Source organism: Adiantum capillus-veneris, chromosome 3 (assembly GCF_014529385.1).
Source record: "Adiantum capillus-veneris isolate H3 chromosome 3, ASM1452938v2, whole genome shotgun sequence".
Taxonomy (NCBI): Eukaryota; Viridiplantae; Streptophyta; class Polypodiopsida; order Polypodiales; family Pteridaceae; genus Adiantum; species Adiantum capillus-veneris.
The window spans coordinates 119686393-119705622 of NC_140933.1; the positions used below are offsets into that span (position 1 = coordinate 119686393).

Below are 19230 nucleotides of genomic sequence, written 5' to 3' on the forward strand. Positions count from 1 at the left end.
CCACCATGTCTGGCACCAAACCTACCGTGTGTTTAGGCTTCTTGCCTTTCTGGTCTTCTTTATCATCTCAGTCAGCTAGTCTTTTCCTTTGTGGACAATTGGTAGCAAAGTGACCAGGTTGCTCGCAAATAAAGCATTTATTTTCAGCCATTAGGACCTTCTTTTCCTCGAGCGACTTGCGCACAAAAGGCTTCCTTTTTTGTTTCTTTGCCTGCGATCCAGAAGTCCCAACTGAATCCTTGTCTTTGGTGGCCTTTGCCGACCCCTGTGACGCTTCAGGAGCCGTTTTCACAAAGGGCTTCTTCGCTGAATTTTTCTTTTGCTGCCCTCCTTTCTCGTTGCTCGGAAACCCACTGTCCTCTCCTTTCAACAGGGCAAGACCAGTGTTAGCAACTTCCACTAGCAGAGTGAGGGTAGCCACTCTGTTCTTGGTACAGTAATCACGAAGCCCTTTAGGCATCCCACAAAAGTACTTCTCTATCTGCTATGTCAATGGCACAAATCTATAGGTCACTGAGAGTAACGCTTTACAAAACCTCCGATTGTACTCCAGCAAGCTCTTGCATGTAGCCGAAGTAAGCTGGTGCCAATATGTCATGACGTCGACTTCAAATTCATTTGACAGCCAAGCAGATGCAAACATTTGCTTGAAGTAAACCCAAGTGGCGGGTGCCTGTCCGTGCATTAACAATGTCGTCCACCATGTAAGCGCATTGTCCTTTAAGAAAGTGGTAGCTTTCCTTACTTTAGAGGCCTCTGTAAAATTCCCTCCTGCATAAGCTGTATCAAACTCCTGGAGGAAAGTGAGAGCCTTTGCTTTATCCTCAAAGCCACTGAAAGTACTGAACTTTACAGCTGCACCACCTTCTTTATAAGCTTTCGGCTTCTCCAGTGCCCCCCAGTTGTCATAAGGAATGGTCTGCAACATGGGCACTGTAGTAGGCATGATCGGCACATATTGGCCATTCACATTTTGCGTTAGAGGTGCGATATCTAGCTGCTGTCCAGAAAAACCAGCCATGCCAAAATGACCCTGTGGCACCCCAAACTGGCCCTAGTTGCACTGAAAATCGTGCTGCATGCCGATACTACCATACATGGGGTTTGGCAGATGCCTTGCATACCCCCAAACACTGTTCCTGGCATGTACGGCTGACTTCCAAGCGCATAACCAGCCAGACTTTGGAACACTGATCCACCCCCGAAATACCCAGGATGTACCGTGGGTGGTGGAAAAACTGGATGCATAGCCTGGTATCTAGTTCCCTGTCCATTCAAGACAGCTATGAGAAAGATCTTTTGGCAATTATCCATGCTCTTACTCAGTGGCGACATTACCTACTTGGAGCCGATTTTACGGTCTTCACACCGATCACTAGAGTTTACGCTACTTCGTGTCACAGAAACAGCTATCGGAAAAGCAGATGTAGTGGGCGAACATCTTGTCACAGTTTCACTTCCAGATTGTCCATGTGCAGGGACAGAAGAATTTGGTGGCAGATGCTTTGTCCCGAAAGCCGTTGGTTATGGCTATTTCGGCGATACACCCTAGAAGCTTCGAGAATATGGTCGATCAGTATGCCATAGATCCAGATTTTGCAGATGTATTCAGTTGAATATAGAATGGGGAGGTAGTAGCGGGATATTCCATTCGGGTTGGCTACTTGATGAAGAAAACGATGTTGTGCGTTACACAATCGTTGAGGGAAAAGGTTTTAACCGAATGCCATCGTCCATCATTTACGGGTCACCGCGGCATTGCTACCACCTTGAAAGGTGTGGAGAGAGACTTCTTTTGGCTGAGACTCAAGAAGGAGGTGGACGATTTTGTACGCAGATGCTTGGTATGCCAAAAGGTCAAGTTTGACAGGCATAAAGCACAGGGATTGCTACAGCCTTTACCCATACCCAACCGCCTCTAAGAAAGTATTGCAATGGATTTCATTTTTGATCTCCCAAAAACACAGAGTGGGCACGATGGTATCTGGACTGTTATTGACAGATTTAGCAAGCAATCTCATTTCATTCCAATGAAGAAGACAGTCAAGCCGAATCATTTAGCGAGATTGTTCATTGCCCAGATATTCAGATTACATTGCATGTCTGAGACAATTGTCTCTGACAGAGATCCCGGATTCACAAGTTTGTTTTAGAAGGCTATTTGGGAGAACATTGGCACGCGGTTGCAGTTCTCATAATCTTTCCACCCACAAACAGATAGGCAATCGGAGATTGCAAATTCAGTCATACTGGATTTATTGAAGTCTTACATTTCAGATTAGAAGACTCGATGGGGAAAGTATTTGCCTTTGGTGGAATTCGCCTACAATAACACCATTCACTCTTCGACGAGGAAGGTGCCATTTGAGATTATTGAAGGTGCTACGAAGGTTCCACCCTTCTTAAGCACGAAAGGTAAGATTTTTGAAGCCGACCAGTACACACAAGACTTGGACACAGCTTTTGCCAAGGTCCGGGAGGCTTTGCAAAAATCTCAAGAAAGACACAAAAAGGCAGCAGATCGACATCGTCGCGACTTGAAATTAAAGGAGAACGATTGGGTGCTCTTATATTTTGAGGAGGCACACCTGAGAAAGAAAAAGGGAAAGGAGCGGCTTTTTCCAAAGCTTAGTATGAGATACAATGGACCTTTCCAGATAAAAGAAAAGATAAACGATGTCTCCTTTAGACTGAAGCTGCCCGATATTTGGAGGATTCAGAATGCTTTTCATGTGAGTCTCCTGAAGCCTTTTAAAGGCGATGTGCCCGATGATGGGGAGCCTAATGAGCAACCAGAAGTGGAGGAAAACGAGGAGATACTCGTTCTAGAACAGATATTGGCACATAAAGATATAAAGATAAAGGTAAAGTGATAAGGCGGTTCTTGGTTAAATTCAAGAACTATCCCGCATTGGATGCGAAGTGGATGGAGGAGGAGGACCTGGCAGATACTCCTCAGATTGTGAACCTTTACCTTGAAGCATTCTGTTTAGCATAGACTACTCCGATAGAACCCCGATTTCAGCATGGAAGAATCTAGTGCAGTGGGTCCACTCCTTTGTCGACACATTGCCCCGATACCTTGATTTGATATAGAGTCACTGATGTCCCTTTGGGTTTTAAGAATACTGCTGAGCTGACAATATTATGATGTATGACTTTATGAACTGGAGTTCTCGATAATACGATACTGATTTGTACTTGACTTGTTTAATTGCAGGAACTGATAGACGAAATGACTGCAGCATTTCTGTCTCATAAATCTCTTTAGACATGATTGCAATAAGGATTAGTCAATCGGGTTTCTGAGAGGTCCCCACTGGATCTAGATGCGATTGCTAAATACATTGCCGATTGATCATGGTTTGAGATTAAAATAATTGTTGAATGTGATTTGTCATGTGATGTCAAGTGATGTCCTCTGATGTGACTGTCGATTGGTACATGTGCTAGATGTGTGTTCCTAGTGCGTCGATACTAACAGTCAGTGTCTGCTAAGACATATATATATATATATATATATATACCTAAATGAATCCACAATAAGCCCGGATTCACCCTTGAAGGAAAGTGCAAGGTATAGACCCATGGTAGTCACCCACAAGACTGGATTCTGTTTGTTTTGCATGCGTAATCGAGGGCGATTACAATGCTTTCAAGAGGGGGGTATGTCACAAACTGGTGATGTTGTATGGCCTGGACATGGAGGCAGCAGAGCATCCACACACACACACACACACACACACACACGGAACACGTCCATGAAATACGGAGACTGGCTAACGTGGCAGATTCTGTGAAGCGCGGCGGGCTGCTGACGTGGCATGTCATACGGACCCTATTGAAAGCTTTTGGGGCTCTGCTTTTGGGCATCCCTTGTAACCTTTAAATTAGTTGGCAAGGTCTCACAACTCAGAGAATCTGGACGTAGAGTCTGAGAGTGAGAACCCTCCCACTCTCTTGTACTTTGAACTCAGATTAATACAAAAAGAAATACCAAAAGGGACGCTAATCTTTAGGGCAAATATCTCTAGGCACGGAACTCCGTCAGGCCGTGTCGAATCAATTGTGAACTGTTTTGAAATGAATCTTTGCTGTGTCGTGATAGAATCTGGACTTAGAGTATCCAAGTTTGTTACATACTCTCACGTCAAATCAGTAATCAACATATTTTGAATCAACTCTTTCTTCACTCGCAATTCCTGCTTAGGCTACATCAACTCTTCAAGTTGCTCTAAACGGCTCGACGCATTTATATTCCCTGACACTTGCAATATTTCACCCACTTCTCCCTTCTCCTCGTCCAACAATAGGAATGACACTTCACCCTCGTCACTAGAATTGGAAGCAGAGCTACTTTCTGAATGTTCAGAACTATCTTCAATAGTAACTTCGGATTCATTATTCTCACTCACAACTTCTAGTGCCATAGCTTGCTTGGTAGTCATATCAAACACCCTCTTTTCACCCTTCTTGCCATACACACAAATTGTGCCCTTGCCCCAATCTTGCACAGCACCAATAGCTCTCAACCAAGGTCGTCCCAAAATGAGAGAAAAAGCTCCCAGGCCAGCTGACATAACATGAAAGTTCACTATAACCTTCACATTAAAGACTTCAACTTCCAAATTCTTAATCATCTCCCAACACTTCACTTTGACATGGTTTGCTAGTCGAATCTGAGACCCAAAGCTCCCGCATGTAATGAGACACAGTCTCTCGACACATGACTGTGTGGTCACACAAACTTGAGCATCTCCATCAATGTAGGCCTCTCCCATGCCCACACCTTTTACCAAGCGTTCACCACAGGACAAATGTCGGGTAGCTCTCCCACAACCAATACTCTAACTTGTCCATGCTTCGGCTCTTTCTCTAGATTCACTAATGACTTCCACTGCCTCTTAAGTTTGGGCACCATATTCATCAACTGTCCAAAAGTACAATCTACTTTCCTCCCAATCAGGTCTTCCTTTAAACTATAAGTTGTTTGGCCTTCTCCCAAAGGTAAATCTACTACTCAAACCGTCTACGAGGTCTTCTCTTCCTCTTGGTTTTTGCATCTTCACCCTCTTTCTCTTTCCCTTTCTTTTTGTTGGGACCTAGAGCGGCATAGCCTTCCTCTCTCTTTTGCCTATGGAGAGAGCATATCTGCTTCTCTCTTCTCAACCCGTATAATACCCACAACCACCAGAGGTTGAGGCCTGATTTTCTTGTTTAGTACCTTGATCTCCCCGTATATCCAATGCATTATCATTAGCCCTGTTAGGAATCTGCTGGGAAAGTGGAAACATATCACCTCCGATCCTTGTTGGCTTTGAACAATAAGTGTTGATATGACCAAGTTCACCACAATTATAACAGGTAGGGATGAACCTCCTCTGCGGCTCAAAGACGCCTTGTCCACGACTCGCATTACCATTAGGCTGAGCTTCACATGCCTGAGTCATTCCTCTACCATGTCCACGACCACGACCACCTCCACCTCCAAGAACACTGAGTCGCAATTCGTGCATCATGGTCATCATGTCTTGCATATTTCTCTGTAACTGTTCAGTATTAGCAACCCTTTGAGCAGGTTGGGCTCCAACCTCTACCTGATTTTCCTCCTTTTGGCCACCATTACTTTGCACAGGGACCGCTTTCCCATACTCATTAAGTCTTTGAGCCTTCCATTCTTTCTCCCTGGCAATAGTGGATGCCTCCTCGAAGGTGGCAGGCCTTTTCAGCCCAACTTTGAACTTCAAGCTTTCTTTTAAGTTGGCCACAAAACAGTCCTTCTTTAACATGGATGGAGGGATTTCATTTCCCAAAGCTCGAGCCCAAGCTCCATTTATCCCATTAACGAGTGAACTGCATGACAAAATCATCAACACTTTGATTAGCCTTCTGAGTGTACCCCAAAATTTCATGCCAAACTTCATCATGCACTTCAATGGATCTATAATGTGCCTGAAAAGCTTGCTTTACAAGATTGTAGTCCAAAACTACCCCTGGAGTTTGTGCATGCACCAACTCTTCATGATTGTGTGACCAAACTTTTGCCTCATCCTGTAAATTGTAGTGCAGCAGCTGCAACAATATAGCTTGGTCTAGTATATTTCGCAGTAAGCAATTGACTTCCAATTTTTCAATAAAAGTATGTGCATTCTCATTAAGCAATCCATGAAACTATGGGAATTCGTCCGCCATGTTTGATTGCCACAAAAACACTTACATGTGACGTCGAAAGCTCGGATGTCAATGGATCGCTCCAGTACCTAATCCACCTCACACTGGGTAACTTGGCCCCCAGTGCTTGGCTTCACAAAACTGAACGACCCTCCAAAGGCTGCAATCCAATTATACAACCCCCGCCTCAAGTGTTGTCCACAATTTGCACATACATACGCGGTTGTCCATAAGGACCCACATCCCTTTTACATTCTCTGTCTGCAGAATAGACATATTTCACAAGAATTGGAGCATAGGAGCACTTGCTCCTCAGTGGGGGCACCAAAACGATGTTAGCGTGCAAACGGCAAGAAAAACGAGTGCCTCTATAGCCTTGCACGAATCACACTGTCGGAAGAAAGAACTATCACACCGCCGAAAACACCTCTGGTAAACACCTGTAGAGATTTATTAAAAACCCTCCAAGCATAAAACACACTCAAAATCAGGAGAAATAGAGGACATCAAGACATAGCTCGTCTCGTGGAGATGTCCGTAGAGTATCCATAGGCAAAAAACCGATGAGAAATGAAGAAGTTATGACCACTCGAATATGGAGGTGTCCTTTCTCTTGCTAAAAAATGAGCTCTCTGGAAGTTGTGCAGGTGTTGCAGCTATTAAAATGGGGGCTTTCTTATCTTTTATCTCCTAAATATTCTCTCTCTCTTCTTAGCCGACAAGGCTCTCTATCAAGGCATCTTTCAATTGGCTCATTTTAGGCCTTTTTTAGGCAAAAAATGAGGTGTCGGTGACTCTTTATGGGGTGGTGGCAAGTGGCCGGGGACCAAAAGAATGGAGCCAGGCGCCTGGCCAGGCGCCTGGCCAGGCTAACGGGAACTCAAAAATGCGCTACCTCCCTCCCCATGAGCCCACGAGCCCCTCCATAGCCAAGCCTTGTGAGCTCCTTTCACTTGATACACCCATAATGGGCTCCCCCTTTAGGCTATATACCCCCATTCTCCACTTTTCCCATTCCATGTGGGATAATCCCCCTGCCACATGGCACTTCCTCCTCAAGCCTCCCAACTCTCTCATGCCCAAAAATTTCCAGGTTTTCCCCAAAGTAGGAGCACTTCTCGAGCAACTTTCCCAACGAATAACTTGAGGCTCCGGTCGCCGAACGACACACCGTAACACAAGGCTCGAAGCCCATCATCTCGACTACATCTAGAATTCTTAAACCTCAGCATTTATAATTCCAATTGTCAAGTTGGCCTAGTTGCCCTTGTCGCATGCACCCACAATCACCTTCTAAGTTGAGACCGCCCTCTTCGAATGCCCATAACTCATGATGTATAAGTCCGATTCACGAGCTATAAAGCACGGCTGAAAATACTTATTAAAAACAATGTTTTGGAGACTCGAACAACTCAAAACATCAACACCCAAGCCTAGAAAAATCACACCTTTGTACCTGAATTTTTACAGGGCCACTTCCAAAACTTGCAGGGCTATGTACACATATATACATGAGGCTAGTGGGCAAGTTTTTGACATGACTTAGTGACTTTATACTCATCCAAAAAATGCCTAACAAATGCCTGACAACGGGTGTAGAACTAGGTACTAACATATGCTCCCATACATAACACACACCACAGGCACACACACATGAGCATACATCAACACATAGATCAGCGTACTGAGTTTCTGTCATGACTCCGCAAATCAAGGACAAACTCAGCCATAATGAAGCCTAGCACTAAAAGAATCATTAAATCGAAAAAAATAGCACAAAAATGAGATAGTTGATAGGGCATACGCACCAGGAACGATAGACTCCTAGATGAATCATGATAAGCACAGATTCACCCTTAAAGGAAAGTGCAAGGTATAGACCCATGGTAGTCACTGACTAAATACCATGACATCTCCACTAACGTCGTCAATGCCCAATAGCGAGTGTAGAACTAGGTACTAACATATGCTCCCAAACATAACACACACCACAGGCACACACACATGAGCATACATCCACACAGAGATCAGCGTACTGAGTTTCTGTCATGACTTCGCAGATCGAGGACAAACTCAGCCATAATGAAGCCTAGCACTAAAAGAATCATTAAATCATAAAAATTAGCACAAAAATGAGGTAGTTGATAGGGCATATGCACCACGAAAGATAGAAAGAATTAGCACAATATCAACAGGTCATAATCAAAGAGCATATGCTTCAAGAATTTTGGATGGATCACGTTCTCTGTAGCTCCATGGTTAAAGAAAATAAGGGCTTTCAAGTCGTTGACTTTGCCATAGGCGCCATATAATTCATTTGTACTTTCAAGGCGTATGCCATAGATATCAGGGACTAGTTCAATAGCGGGTCTAGCTCTCTTAGCTGGAGGTGGCCTATCACAAACTTGGGTATCCCAAGTCTAGAATCTGTCGCGACACGAGAGAGAGATTCACTTAAAATATCTCAACTTTAAATCACAATTCAATTGAAGACGACACAGCCCGGCATAGTTCCGTGCCCAAAGGTATTGGCCCCAAAGACTGGCGCCCCTTTCAGTATTTATTTTTATATTAATGCTTGATCAGAATTACAACTGCCCGCAAGGCTCTGCTCTCACACTCTGCGTCCAGATGCTCTGAAGAGTGAGGCCCTTGGGCCCTTTTTATTCTTACAAGGGATGCCAAAAGCAGAGCCCCAAAAACCATAAACTCAAAAGCAAACTTCCCCAAAAGCAGTTGGTCCTCAAAAGCTGGCTCAAAAAGCATCAATGCAAATTGCATAAATCCGTACAGCCCTGCCGCGTCAACAACCAACGCAAAATCAAGGATGTTCGTACTGTTCTGCCACGTCAGCAAGCTTCCATACAGCCTGCCACATAATCTGTTGTGTATGTACCGCCACGCCATCAGTTTGTGACATACCCCCCTCTTGCAAGAAATGTAATCGCCCTTGATTACGAATGCAAAACAGACAAAGGCCATAAACCAATTCAGTAGACACTGACTCTAAGTACCAACACACTAGACAACGCACATCCAGTACTTGTACAAAGACGACAATCACATCACATCATATCACATTTAGATCACATTCACATGACAAAATCTACGACCGTTATTCCTTGCGACGTATTTAGCAATCGCATCTAGATCCGCACTGGACCTCACTAATGTCAATTTAACTAATCCCATATCGCGATCACATCCATAGATTCTGAGACCGAAATGCTGCAGTCATTTGGTCAATCATCCACTCAAGCACTGTCGTGTGCGATTTAATCATTTTTAGTGATCCCATGTCGAAGTACTTCTCTCAAAAAGTCATTCAGCAGAATACTATCTGTTAGGTACAACGGAATGAATGTTTGAACTTTGCTCAAGATGAGTGCTCCGAACTGTGCTCAAGGTTTCTTTTGTTCTTATGGAAGGGAGAGCCTTCCGTTCTTAATGAGAGAGTGCAACGATCACAAACAAGTGAATGGACACTGTGCGTGAAAGTGTATGAGACTGAGAGATAGAGAAGAGAATACGACACCAGAGACGTAAAACCCTCCTCCAAAGGCCCCACTCTCTATGGCGAGAGCGGTCTACTTATGATTGCACAAATCTCTACAATGCTTAGACTTGCCGACGATGAGGACAACGACGAGACGGCTGAAATCTGAAACTGCTAAGGGCTGAAATCTGCAAATCTTCTACCTGTTGAATTCTGATTCTATGTCGGTGACGACGTCGATGACGACGATGCGATGACGACGCGCTGAAAACGCAGATGCTGAAATTTGCGTTTTCCGGACTGAAACTATAAACCTTGCGGAAACTGACCGTGCGGCGAGGAACTGCTGCAGGAAGGTTGAGGTCTGCGAGGTTCGCGACTTGATCTGCGATGTCTAACTGCTGAAAACTGAAAATACTGATGTTCCGTCGCAGTAACTCTGCAAAACGCTGGGGCTGATCTGCAAGTCAAAAACGCTAGGTCTGAAAATGGTTCTGTTGTCGCCGGATGTCCTGCAAATGCAAAACGTTAGGCTTCTTGTTGAGTCTTCTGTCGCCAAGGATCTGCAAGTTCAAAAACGATGGCTGATCTGGTCCAAAAACGCTAGGTGGTTGCTGTGGAGCAAAAACGCTAGGGCTTTGGGTTCTACTGAGCAAGTTGCCTGTTGAGCAAGTGCTCCTGCTGCCTCTTCTGCCAATTAGTGCTAGCCTAGGTTTGCTTATAGACAAACTTACTCAATTTGCCCTACCTACTTTCCAACAAAAGTCACTTAAAAATAATAAGTGAAAAATGTCAAAAATAAGGAAAATATGCTAAATGCATTGGAAAATTCCCCTGAAGGATTCTGATGGATTCTAATGGGAATGCTTATGATTATGTTGTGTGCAAGAAGAGGATATGCATCTAATCTAAGTGTCTGGACATGCACAGTCTACGAACAGACTCACAAAAGTACCAGATCACTTCTAAATCTAGACTGACTGAACCCTTGTCGTGCTGTAGCTTGTCCACGGACACGTAGGGTTGGATGTGTCACGTTGCATCCCCTCCTTTTCAAAGTGAGGTACTGGTACCAAACTGTATGGCGTCGAGAGAGATCGCCAATAGCATCCGGAATCTTGGAAGGGACTCTTCGCCGGCCCACTCTGATGTGTGGGTCATGCGGTACTTGAACTTCATAAAGGTCTGCAACGCTTGCTTCTTTGGGCCGCGCCGAAAACGACACAAAGTCTTGTGTGGCTCCTTCAATGCTTCAACTTCGTCGAGTGTCACGCTTCTTTCTTCTTCAAGAATCTCCATGGCTAAAAATTCATGAAACCATTTCCAACACAAAACCATGAACATACCTATTCTTCAATGCTTCAACTTCGTCGAGTGTCACGCTTCTTTCTTCTTCAAGAATCTCCATGGCTAAAAATTCCTGAAACCATTTCCAACACAAAACCATGAACATACCTATTCCATGTAAAGTGAGTGAAAAAAATCATGTCGTCCTAATAGACTGTGCATGCAATGTAGATGAACAAATAGACGGAGTGCTAAACCGTTCACCACATACACGCAAACAATGAGATCAAATCTTTCTCTTATGATCTAGAGCAATCAACTGTGGCAATTCACAATGGAAATGCCCATGCTTGGTGCTCATACTTTCATGTGCGCTTTCTACAAATGTGTCATTCCAAGGAAGAGAGATGGAATGTGACATCCTTGAATGCATGCTTTCCAGCTTGTCATGAACAATCCGCATACATTCGTGCTCATTCAAGAGTGGAACGTGCTCAACGTACAATATGTCATGCCTAGGAAAAGGGATCACATAAAGACTCTAACTAAAATACACGAAACGATCACGAATGGAACACTCGAACAATGCGTGCGTATGAATCATGCGAACACATAATACTTCCTGTGAGGGTTCTTTGGACCTAAGCTCCATAGCCAAGATCGGGTCTTCGTGATTAATCGTCTCTGCAATGAGGTTAGCTTCACGAGAGAAAGTATCAACTAACACATCATCTTTCTTGTGAACAATCACATCTTCTTCATGCAACTCATCATGCTTGTGAGAAATCACATCTTGATTATGCAAATCATCATGCTTGTTAGTGTCATCCAAATCATCATGCTCATCATTATCATTGAAAGCATCATCATGCAAATCATGTGTGTCATGGTTTGGAGAAGTAGAGAGTGAGAGAGTCTCAGTCTTTTGAATCTCTTGCATCTGTGCCTGCACTTGAGAAAAAAAGTCGCAAGAACTCTTTCATGTGTTGGTCGCTCTTTTCTTTTATGGCTTTGTACTCGCGATCAAATTCTACTTGACTTTCTTTGTTTTCGCGATCCAATTTGGCTTGTCGTTCTTTGTCTTCCAAGTCATACTTACGCTCTATGACTGCCATGCTTTCTTCGTATTCACGATCTATGTCTGCCATCTCTTCTTCGTAGGCCTTTCTGTCTGCTTCTCTTTCTGCTTTTCGTGCTTCGCGGTCTAGCTGTCGTTCCATAAATAACTACGTCAACTCCTTCATAGGAGTTAGTGCAATCCTTGGCGTAGATGGGGAAGGGGGAGGGTCGGAAAAACCTCCTGGTGGGGAAAATTCTTCTTCGCCTCTCTCATGCTCATCACCTTCGAGCGAAGTATCCATTCCGCTTCGAGTGATGACCATCCACTGAAGTCTTGGGTTCTTGTGGGTTCTTGTGGTCTTGGGTTCTTAAGTTCACGAGGAACTTGGGTTCTTGGGGGTCTTGGTTCTTGGGTTCTTGAGTTCTTGAGGTTCTTCTTGAGGGTCTTGAGGTTCTTCTTGTGTTCGAGAAGGATCTTCTCTTCACCAGAGTTCTACTCTTTTCCGCGGGCGCACCCCTTGGCGGCCTTGCACTCACACCAAGGTTGCTTTTTCCCACCTCACGTTGATTGGCCGGCCGCTAAGTGCACGGGCCGCTCTCAATGAGTGAAAAGAGGCACAAAGGGAGGCTGGACAAGCCCTTCTTTCTTTGGTTTCCTGTCACTCTTCAAAAACACAATTAGGAACCGACACGCCCAGGAGGTCTTGGGTTACGTGCGACCTCAACAAGCAAAAAAAATTATGTGATTCTTGTGGTTCTTTCCTTGAGTGATACAAAACACTACCAAAGCTTGGATACCAATGTTAGGTGCAGTGGAATGAATGTTTGAACTTTGCTCAAGATGAGTGCTCCGAACTGTGCTCAAGGTTCCTTTTGTTCTTATGGAAGAGAGAGCCTTCCGTTCTTAATGAGAGAGTGCAATGATCACAAACAAGTGAATGGACACTGTGCGTGAAAGTGTATGAGATTGAGAGATAGAGAAGAGAATACGACACCAGAGACGTTGTAAAACCCTCCTCCAAAGGCCCCACTCTCTATGGCGAGAGCGGTCTACTTATGATTGCACAAATCTCTACAATGCTTGGACTTGCCGACGATGAGAACGACGACGAGACGGGCTGAAATCTGAAACTGCTAAGGGCTGAAATCTGCAAATCTTCTATCTGCTGAATTCTGACTCTATGTCAGTGACTATGTCGATGACGACGATGCGACGACGACGCGTTGAAAACGCAGATGCTGAAATCTGCGTTTTCCGGGCTGAAACTGTAAACCTTGCGGAAACTGACCGTGCGGCGAGGAACTGCTGCGGGAAGGTGAGATCTGCAAGGTTCGGAACTTGATCTGCGATGTCTAACTGCTGAAAACTGAAAACGCTGATGTTCCGTCGCGGTAACTCTGCAAAACGCTGGGGCTGATCTGCAAATAAAAAACGCTAGGGCTGAAAATGGTTCTGTTGTCGCCGGATGTCCTGCAAATGCAAAACACTAGGCTTCTTGTTGAGTCTTCTGTCGCCAGGGATCTACAAGTGCAAAAACGCTGGCTGATCTGGTCCAAAAACGCTAGGGCTTGAGGTTCTGCTGAGAAGTTGCCTCTTGAGCGAGTGCTCGTGCTGCCTCTTCTGCCAATTAGTGCTAGCCTAGGTTTCCTTATATACAAACTTACTCAATTTGCCCTACCTACTTTCCAACAAAAGTCACTTAAAAATAATAAGTGAAAAATGTCAAAAATAGGGAAAATAGGCTAAATGCACTAGAAAATTCCCATGAAGGATTCTAATGGATTCTAATGGGAATGCTTATGATTATGTTGTGCAACCAAAGGATATGCATCTAAATTAAGTGTCTCGACATGCACGGTCTGCGAACAGACTCATAAAAGTGTCAGATCACTTCTAAATCTAAACTGACTGGACTGACTGAACCCTTGTCGTGCTGTAGCTTGTCCACGGACACGTAGGGTTGGATATATCACGTGACACTATCAGCACATCAGTATCCCTGAAACCCAAAGGGAAATCAGTGACTCTATTCCATCCAGGTAATCTGTGACAAAGGAGTTGAGTAACTCCCCTCTTATGCAGTCCCGCTTGCACTAGATTCAACCGCCTGATTTGTGGGAACTCTTGGAATAGCCACAGCTAGACCAACCGCGTCGAGGTAAAGTTCCAAATATGAGGAGTATCTGCTAGGTCCTAACTAAGAGCCACCGTTCACTTTACCTTTCTCTTTCCTGTCTTGGAAAGCCAGTATCTGTTCCAGAACAAGTATCTTCTCGCTGTCTTTCATTTCAGGTTCATCCGAGAGCTATCACTGCTCCAAAGCCATCATCATCATTTCATTCCTAATCATGTACGGTGTTATATGCTTAGAAATAACAAGTTCTTCCATACAACATTGGTTTCATTCAAAATCTTCTTTAAAAAGTCTTATTTCATAAATTTATACAGCAAAATAATGCTAATTCATCCATAATAAAATATGTTCTCGAACGAGTATCTCCTCGTCCCGCTGTATTCCTATTCTGTCAATCATCCTTATTATTGTGCCTTGTTGGGGCACCGTGCAACGATATGTCGTTGACATATGTCTGGTCTTCTGTCAGTCAAGATCGTGTATCTTTTTGTTTTTCTGTTAGTCGAGTTCGTGTATCTGTTTGTCGTCTGTTTCTGTGTGATGTGGCATGGCTATACGGATAACCACGTTTTGCGCTGACTGATTTTGGTTGATTTGGCACATGCTTTTGGGAGCAGAAGCTTGGTGCCAAGTGCTTTTAGACTAGAGCTTTTGGGGCTCTCCTTTTGGGCATCCCTTTGTATTGTTTATAAGTGTCCTGAGGGCCACACTCTAGAGAGCATCTGGATGCAGGGTCTCAAAGAGATTGACCTTTAGAGAGTTGTATCTTTGTGAAGCAATAATAAAGAAATACCGAAAGGGGCACCGGACTTTGGGGCCAATGCATCTGGAGACGGAACTCCGCTCTCTCTCTCTCTCTCTCTCTCTCTCTCTCTCTCTCTCTCTCTCTCTCTCTCTCTCCAAGTTCAGTTATTTGCAATTTCTATTCGTGTGTTGCTATTGATCTTTGGCTTAAAGTATCCCAAGCCTGTAACAATGGGGTCAAGGTTGAGGTCGGTGTCGCCAAAAGGTAGGAAACAGGATAACAGCAACAAAGAAATCATTTTTTCTCAAAAAAAAATTGAGCTATACGTATTTACCATAGTGCTAGGACACTTTGAGCTTTAGATTCCACCAAAAAAAGACAAGAAGCATGACTCATAATAGTTAAACACGTCAATAAAACATCACTGGCGTGACGGTGAATACAAGTAGATAAGTACATACCTCAAGGGCTCAACTATAGAGGGGGAGAGCCCACAATGGCACATCAAACCCCGGAAGTGCTTGCCTCATGAGAGGAGATAGAGGCTTGCCGCTTGATAGAGTGTAGATAGAGGGAGCTTGAGAGAGAGAGAGAGCCTTGATTATCACTAGAGAGTCGAGACTCGAGAGACTAGAATAGATGGACTCTAGACTCTAGAGGAGCTTGAGGAAGAGTAGAGGGGCTTGAGCCTTGAACCTTGAGAGCTTGATGCTTGAGAGAGTAGAGGGAGCTTGAGAGCTTTTTGCCAAGCGAGCTTGCAAGTGAGACTTAAGCTAAAGCATAATGGTAAGTAAGACTCAAGAGCTTGAGGCTTTGAGCTTGAGACTTGAGGCTTTGAGAAAAACATTGAGGAGGCCTCCTTGCAAAGGCCTCCGAAACACCTCCTAAATGAGCCTCTAAACAAGGTCTAAAAGGGCCCTAAAGGACCCCAAAAAAGGGTCACTGGAACCGGCATGTTGCTCCCTGGAACAGGCCTGTTCAATCCAAAAAGGGCGGTAGACTTTACTTTAAACCTTGATTTAGCTTTCACCCATTATTAGTCGTCTATTCTACCTGTGCTATAATGACACAAGAGAGGGGAATGGGATACAGATGCTAGAATGCACCTGTATGAGAAGTCCGACACCAGATTGGCCCCTAACTTAGGCGCCCCTTTCGGTATTTCTTTATTGTTTAAAAGAGGGAATAAACGCTCTAGTTCTTTCCAAGCTGCCCTGCACAACCTTGGCTGAATTTTGACTGTTCTGGCTTGATTTCGGCAACATAACTATGCTAGAACCCTTCACGGTCAGTATTCCCACGCATTAAATGACTTTCCCGACGCATACGGGCACTTTGCAAAACCTGGCGAGAATCTGCAGCGCGCTGAATTCTCTGTTTTCAGCCCTGAAAATGCGCCAGATTGCTTGTACAGTGGTCCCCTTGCATCCCCGAATCTCCTGGGGGTATTAGGGTCCGTTTAGGGCCAAAACCCTAAACTTGCAAAAATACACAGCATGCTGTAATTTACTGTTTCGGGCTCCGTTTCGCATGCCGGTCGCATCCGTAGCAAGTCCTCGAGCTCCCGCACCTGTAGGGCTACTTGCCCTTTGAATCGGACGAGATTTCGAGCGTGAAACCTCTCCGAATCACCTGTACCTGCGGGGGTTTAGCCGCTAGCTAATCCAGTACCTGTGCAAGAGGCTCTTGCCTCGGCAATTGCGCATGAACCCACACAATTGTACATTGGTCAAATGAAAAGCCCACTAGTGGGGCATAACATACTGCCATAGAGGAGAGAGAGGGCAGTGCGTAGCTTGCAGGGCATCACTCCTGGCACCGCACTGTGCATAAGAGGAAAAGCAAGCACTCCATAGCTCTTAACCTGTGACAAAACCGAAAATCAGTCTCCTCACTCATTTTAGGTGCCCCCTCCTCTAGCCAGAAGTAGCAGAAGGCTCACAGAGTGACACCTCGCCCAATTTCTGATTTTGGCCAACTGGGCTAAAAATATCTCAATTGGTGCGTCAGTTGACTTGACAGCAGAGCAATAAAATGTTCCTCTTGTCATTCCGGAGCTAATGACGCAAACACATTTTCGGGTCCCAAAATAGCAGTTCCCTAAATTTTAGGAGATACTGCCATTGTATCTTTCTAGGTCATCCGACCCCCTTTGTACACTGCAGCCACACCCAGAATTGAAATGTAGCCTTTGTAGCAAAGGATTCCACTTTGGCTAGTCAATGACCCCACTTTGGCTAACCATAGTCCTTGTCCAACCTTAGTGCTCTCTTGCCCTCAGGCCTGGACTCCCTCTGGACAGTTCCACACTAGCTATGCAATGCAAGGCAGTTAGATTTCCCGAGGGGTGTTTCCAAAAAGTGAAAGTAAATAGATAATAAGAAAAAAATCAACAAAAAGGATAGATAGTAGTCACACGCCCCCCCCCCCCCCCCCAAAAGGGTGCTCGCGTTCCGGAACAACCAACCTTGTGACCGGTTACCTAGTGGCTGGCATGTGCCTATAGATCATTTATCATACTCAAACTCGTGACAAGCCATGTCGCTCCTAGCATGTGTGTGTCTGTTTTGTTGTTATTGTTTTGGGTTTTGGGGTGAGGGGGGGTTACACTTGTGGAAAGGAGCTAACCTGCAAGTTTCACGATGGATGCTGCAAGAGATGAAGTGAAGGAATAGATAACGTAGCCCGCCACGCAAACTGTGTCTGTATGCTGCTCATCAACATTGCAAGGATGATGATCAACAGCAAAGAGGACGCCCAAATTCTTCTTTTTGAGGTCCAGCTGCATGGTGCTGGCAAGAGATTCGTGCTTGGGGAAGATACGACGTTCCAGCTTCAGAATCTGCTGCAGCACAACATCAACCTCAGCAGTTCTTCCTTTGTTGCTCTCTAGCTTCAGCTCTCTGATATCCTTCTCCTCCGTCTGCATCGGCTTACGAGGGGGGGTGTGAGCGCGCGTGTGATTTACAGTGTGTGTGTGTGAGAGAGAGAGAGAGAGAAAAGAAGAAGAAGAAGATTCTTTTAAGGGAAAATTACCAAAATACCCCTCAAATTTCAAAAATTCTCAAAATACCCTTGTATCTATTTTAACTGGATTGTTCACGATTTCCTAATCTTTATTCTTTTTTGACAATGTATATCCATTTTTTAGTTTTTAGCATGTAATTTGTCACAAATTACCTCCCAAAAGAAGACAATTATGTCTAAAAATAATGAAGCAATTCATCTCCAAAGCCTACATAACCATCTCAAATTCTAGTTTTAGTATCTTGTATTCATAGACAATCAGTCTTCTTATGAAAAGCTACAATTTTTTTAATTTTTGGATAAATTTACTCTCACAACCAGGGGTATTTTGGGAATTTTTGAAATTTGAAGGGTATTTCCACAAATTAGAGGGGTACTTTCCCTTGTTTTAACGTCATAGGAAACTATCCCAAGAGACCCTCGACGGGACCTGGTTCCGAGTCCAACGCAATATCCAATAGAATTGGGGCTCATACTCTTTCCGGCGTTGAAAATGCGGACCATTTATGTGTGTGGCAGCTAGTATGAGGCCATTGGAATTTGGGCCTATCTTTTACAACAAACAAGCATGTCTAGCTCGCTCTTACAAATGGTTTCAAATGGCCAATCCTATAGACTTTCTGAAGCTCACTAATGAAGTTCACAAAAATCAGCCATGCAAGTGTATAGTTTTTTTTCCAGTGCAATGACATTTCTTTATATCATCTTATTGAAGTCTATTTGGCCCGCGTCTAGTAGATATGAGTGACTACATGCAAGGAGTACGTTAAAAACATTCATCGCACCTCGCACAATGCCCTTCAATTGCATCTATTGAAATTATTCTATAGCTTCCTTAACTTAAGCTTCATGGACATATCAACTTGTAAGTGCATGCCAACAAACTCTAGCTCAACACTCTCGCTCCATACTCTTTGAAGCTGTGAGACATGCCCTTCTTGACCATATTCTACAAACAATGCAATCCAAGAGACAACATTCTGAACAGGAAGCTCAGGGACGAATTCTTCTAGTTTAAAAAATGTATCACATTGAACATACCACCCAGAATATTACCAAGGGTCATGTTTTGTTTTAAGATCCTTGAACTAAGCACCTCATCATGAATATGCTTCATCCCCTCTAAAAATAGCCCAGTCCTTCCCCTTTTGGACATATTCCCCCAATAATAAGCTCATTTCAGGAAACAAAATTCCAAACATGAAGATCATCAACGTGCTTGTTGTGCTTTCTTTAATACACCACACTTGATCTACATGTCAACCAAGCATTGCCAAGCACAACCTTTGTTTCCAAGATCCATGTTCACC

At 44.2% G+C, this 19230-nt stretch overlaps 1 protein-coding gene across 1 annotated transcript in view; it reads right to left on the reverse strand.

Moving 5' to 3' along the window:
* Positions 1 to 17892, reverse strand: part of LOC147461598 (Acyl-CoA N-acyltransferases (NAT) superfamily protein) — a 57225-nt gene extending 39333 nt beyond the window's left edge. The window contains exon 1 of the mRNA XM_086509099.1: positions 17522 to 17892. Within this exon, the coding sequence (XP_086365225.1) occupies positions 17522 to 17822 (301 nt within the window). The 5' untranslated portion in view covers positions 17823 to 17892. The remainder of the gene's footprint in view (positions 1 to 17521) is intronic.
* Between the last annotated feature and the right edge of the window lie 1338 nt (positions 17893 to 19230).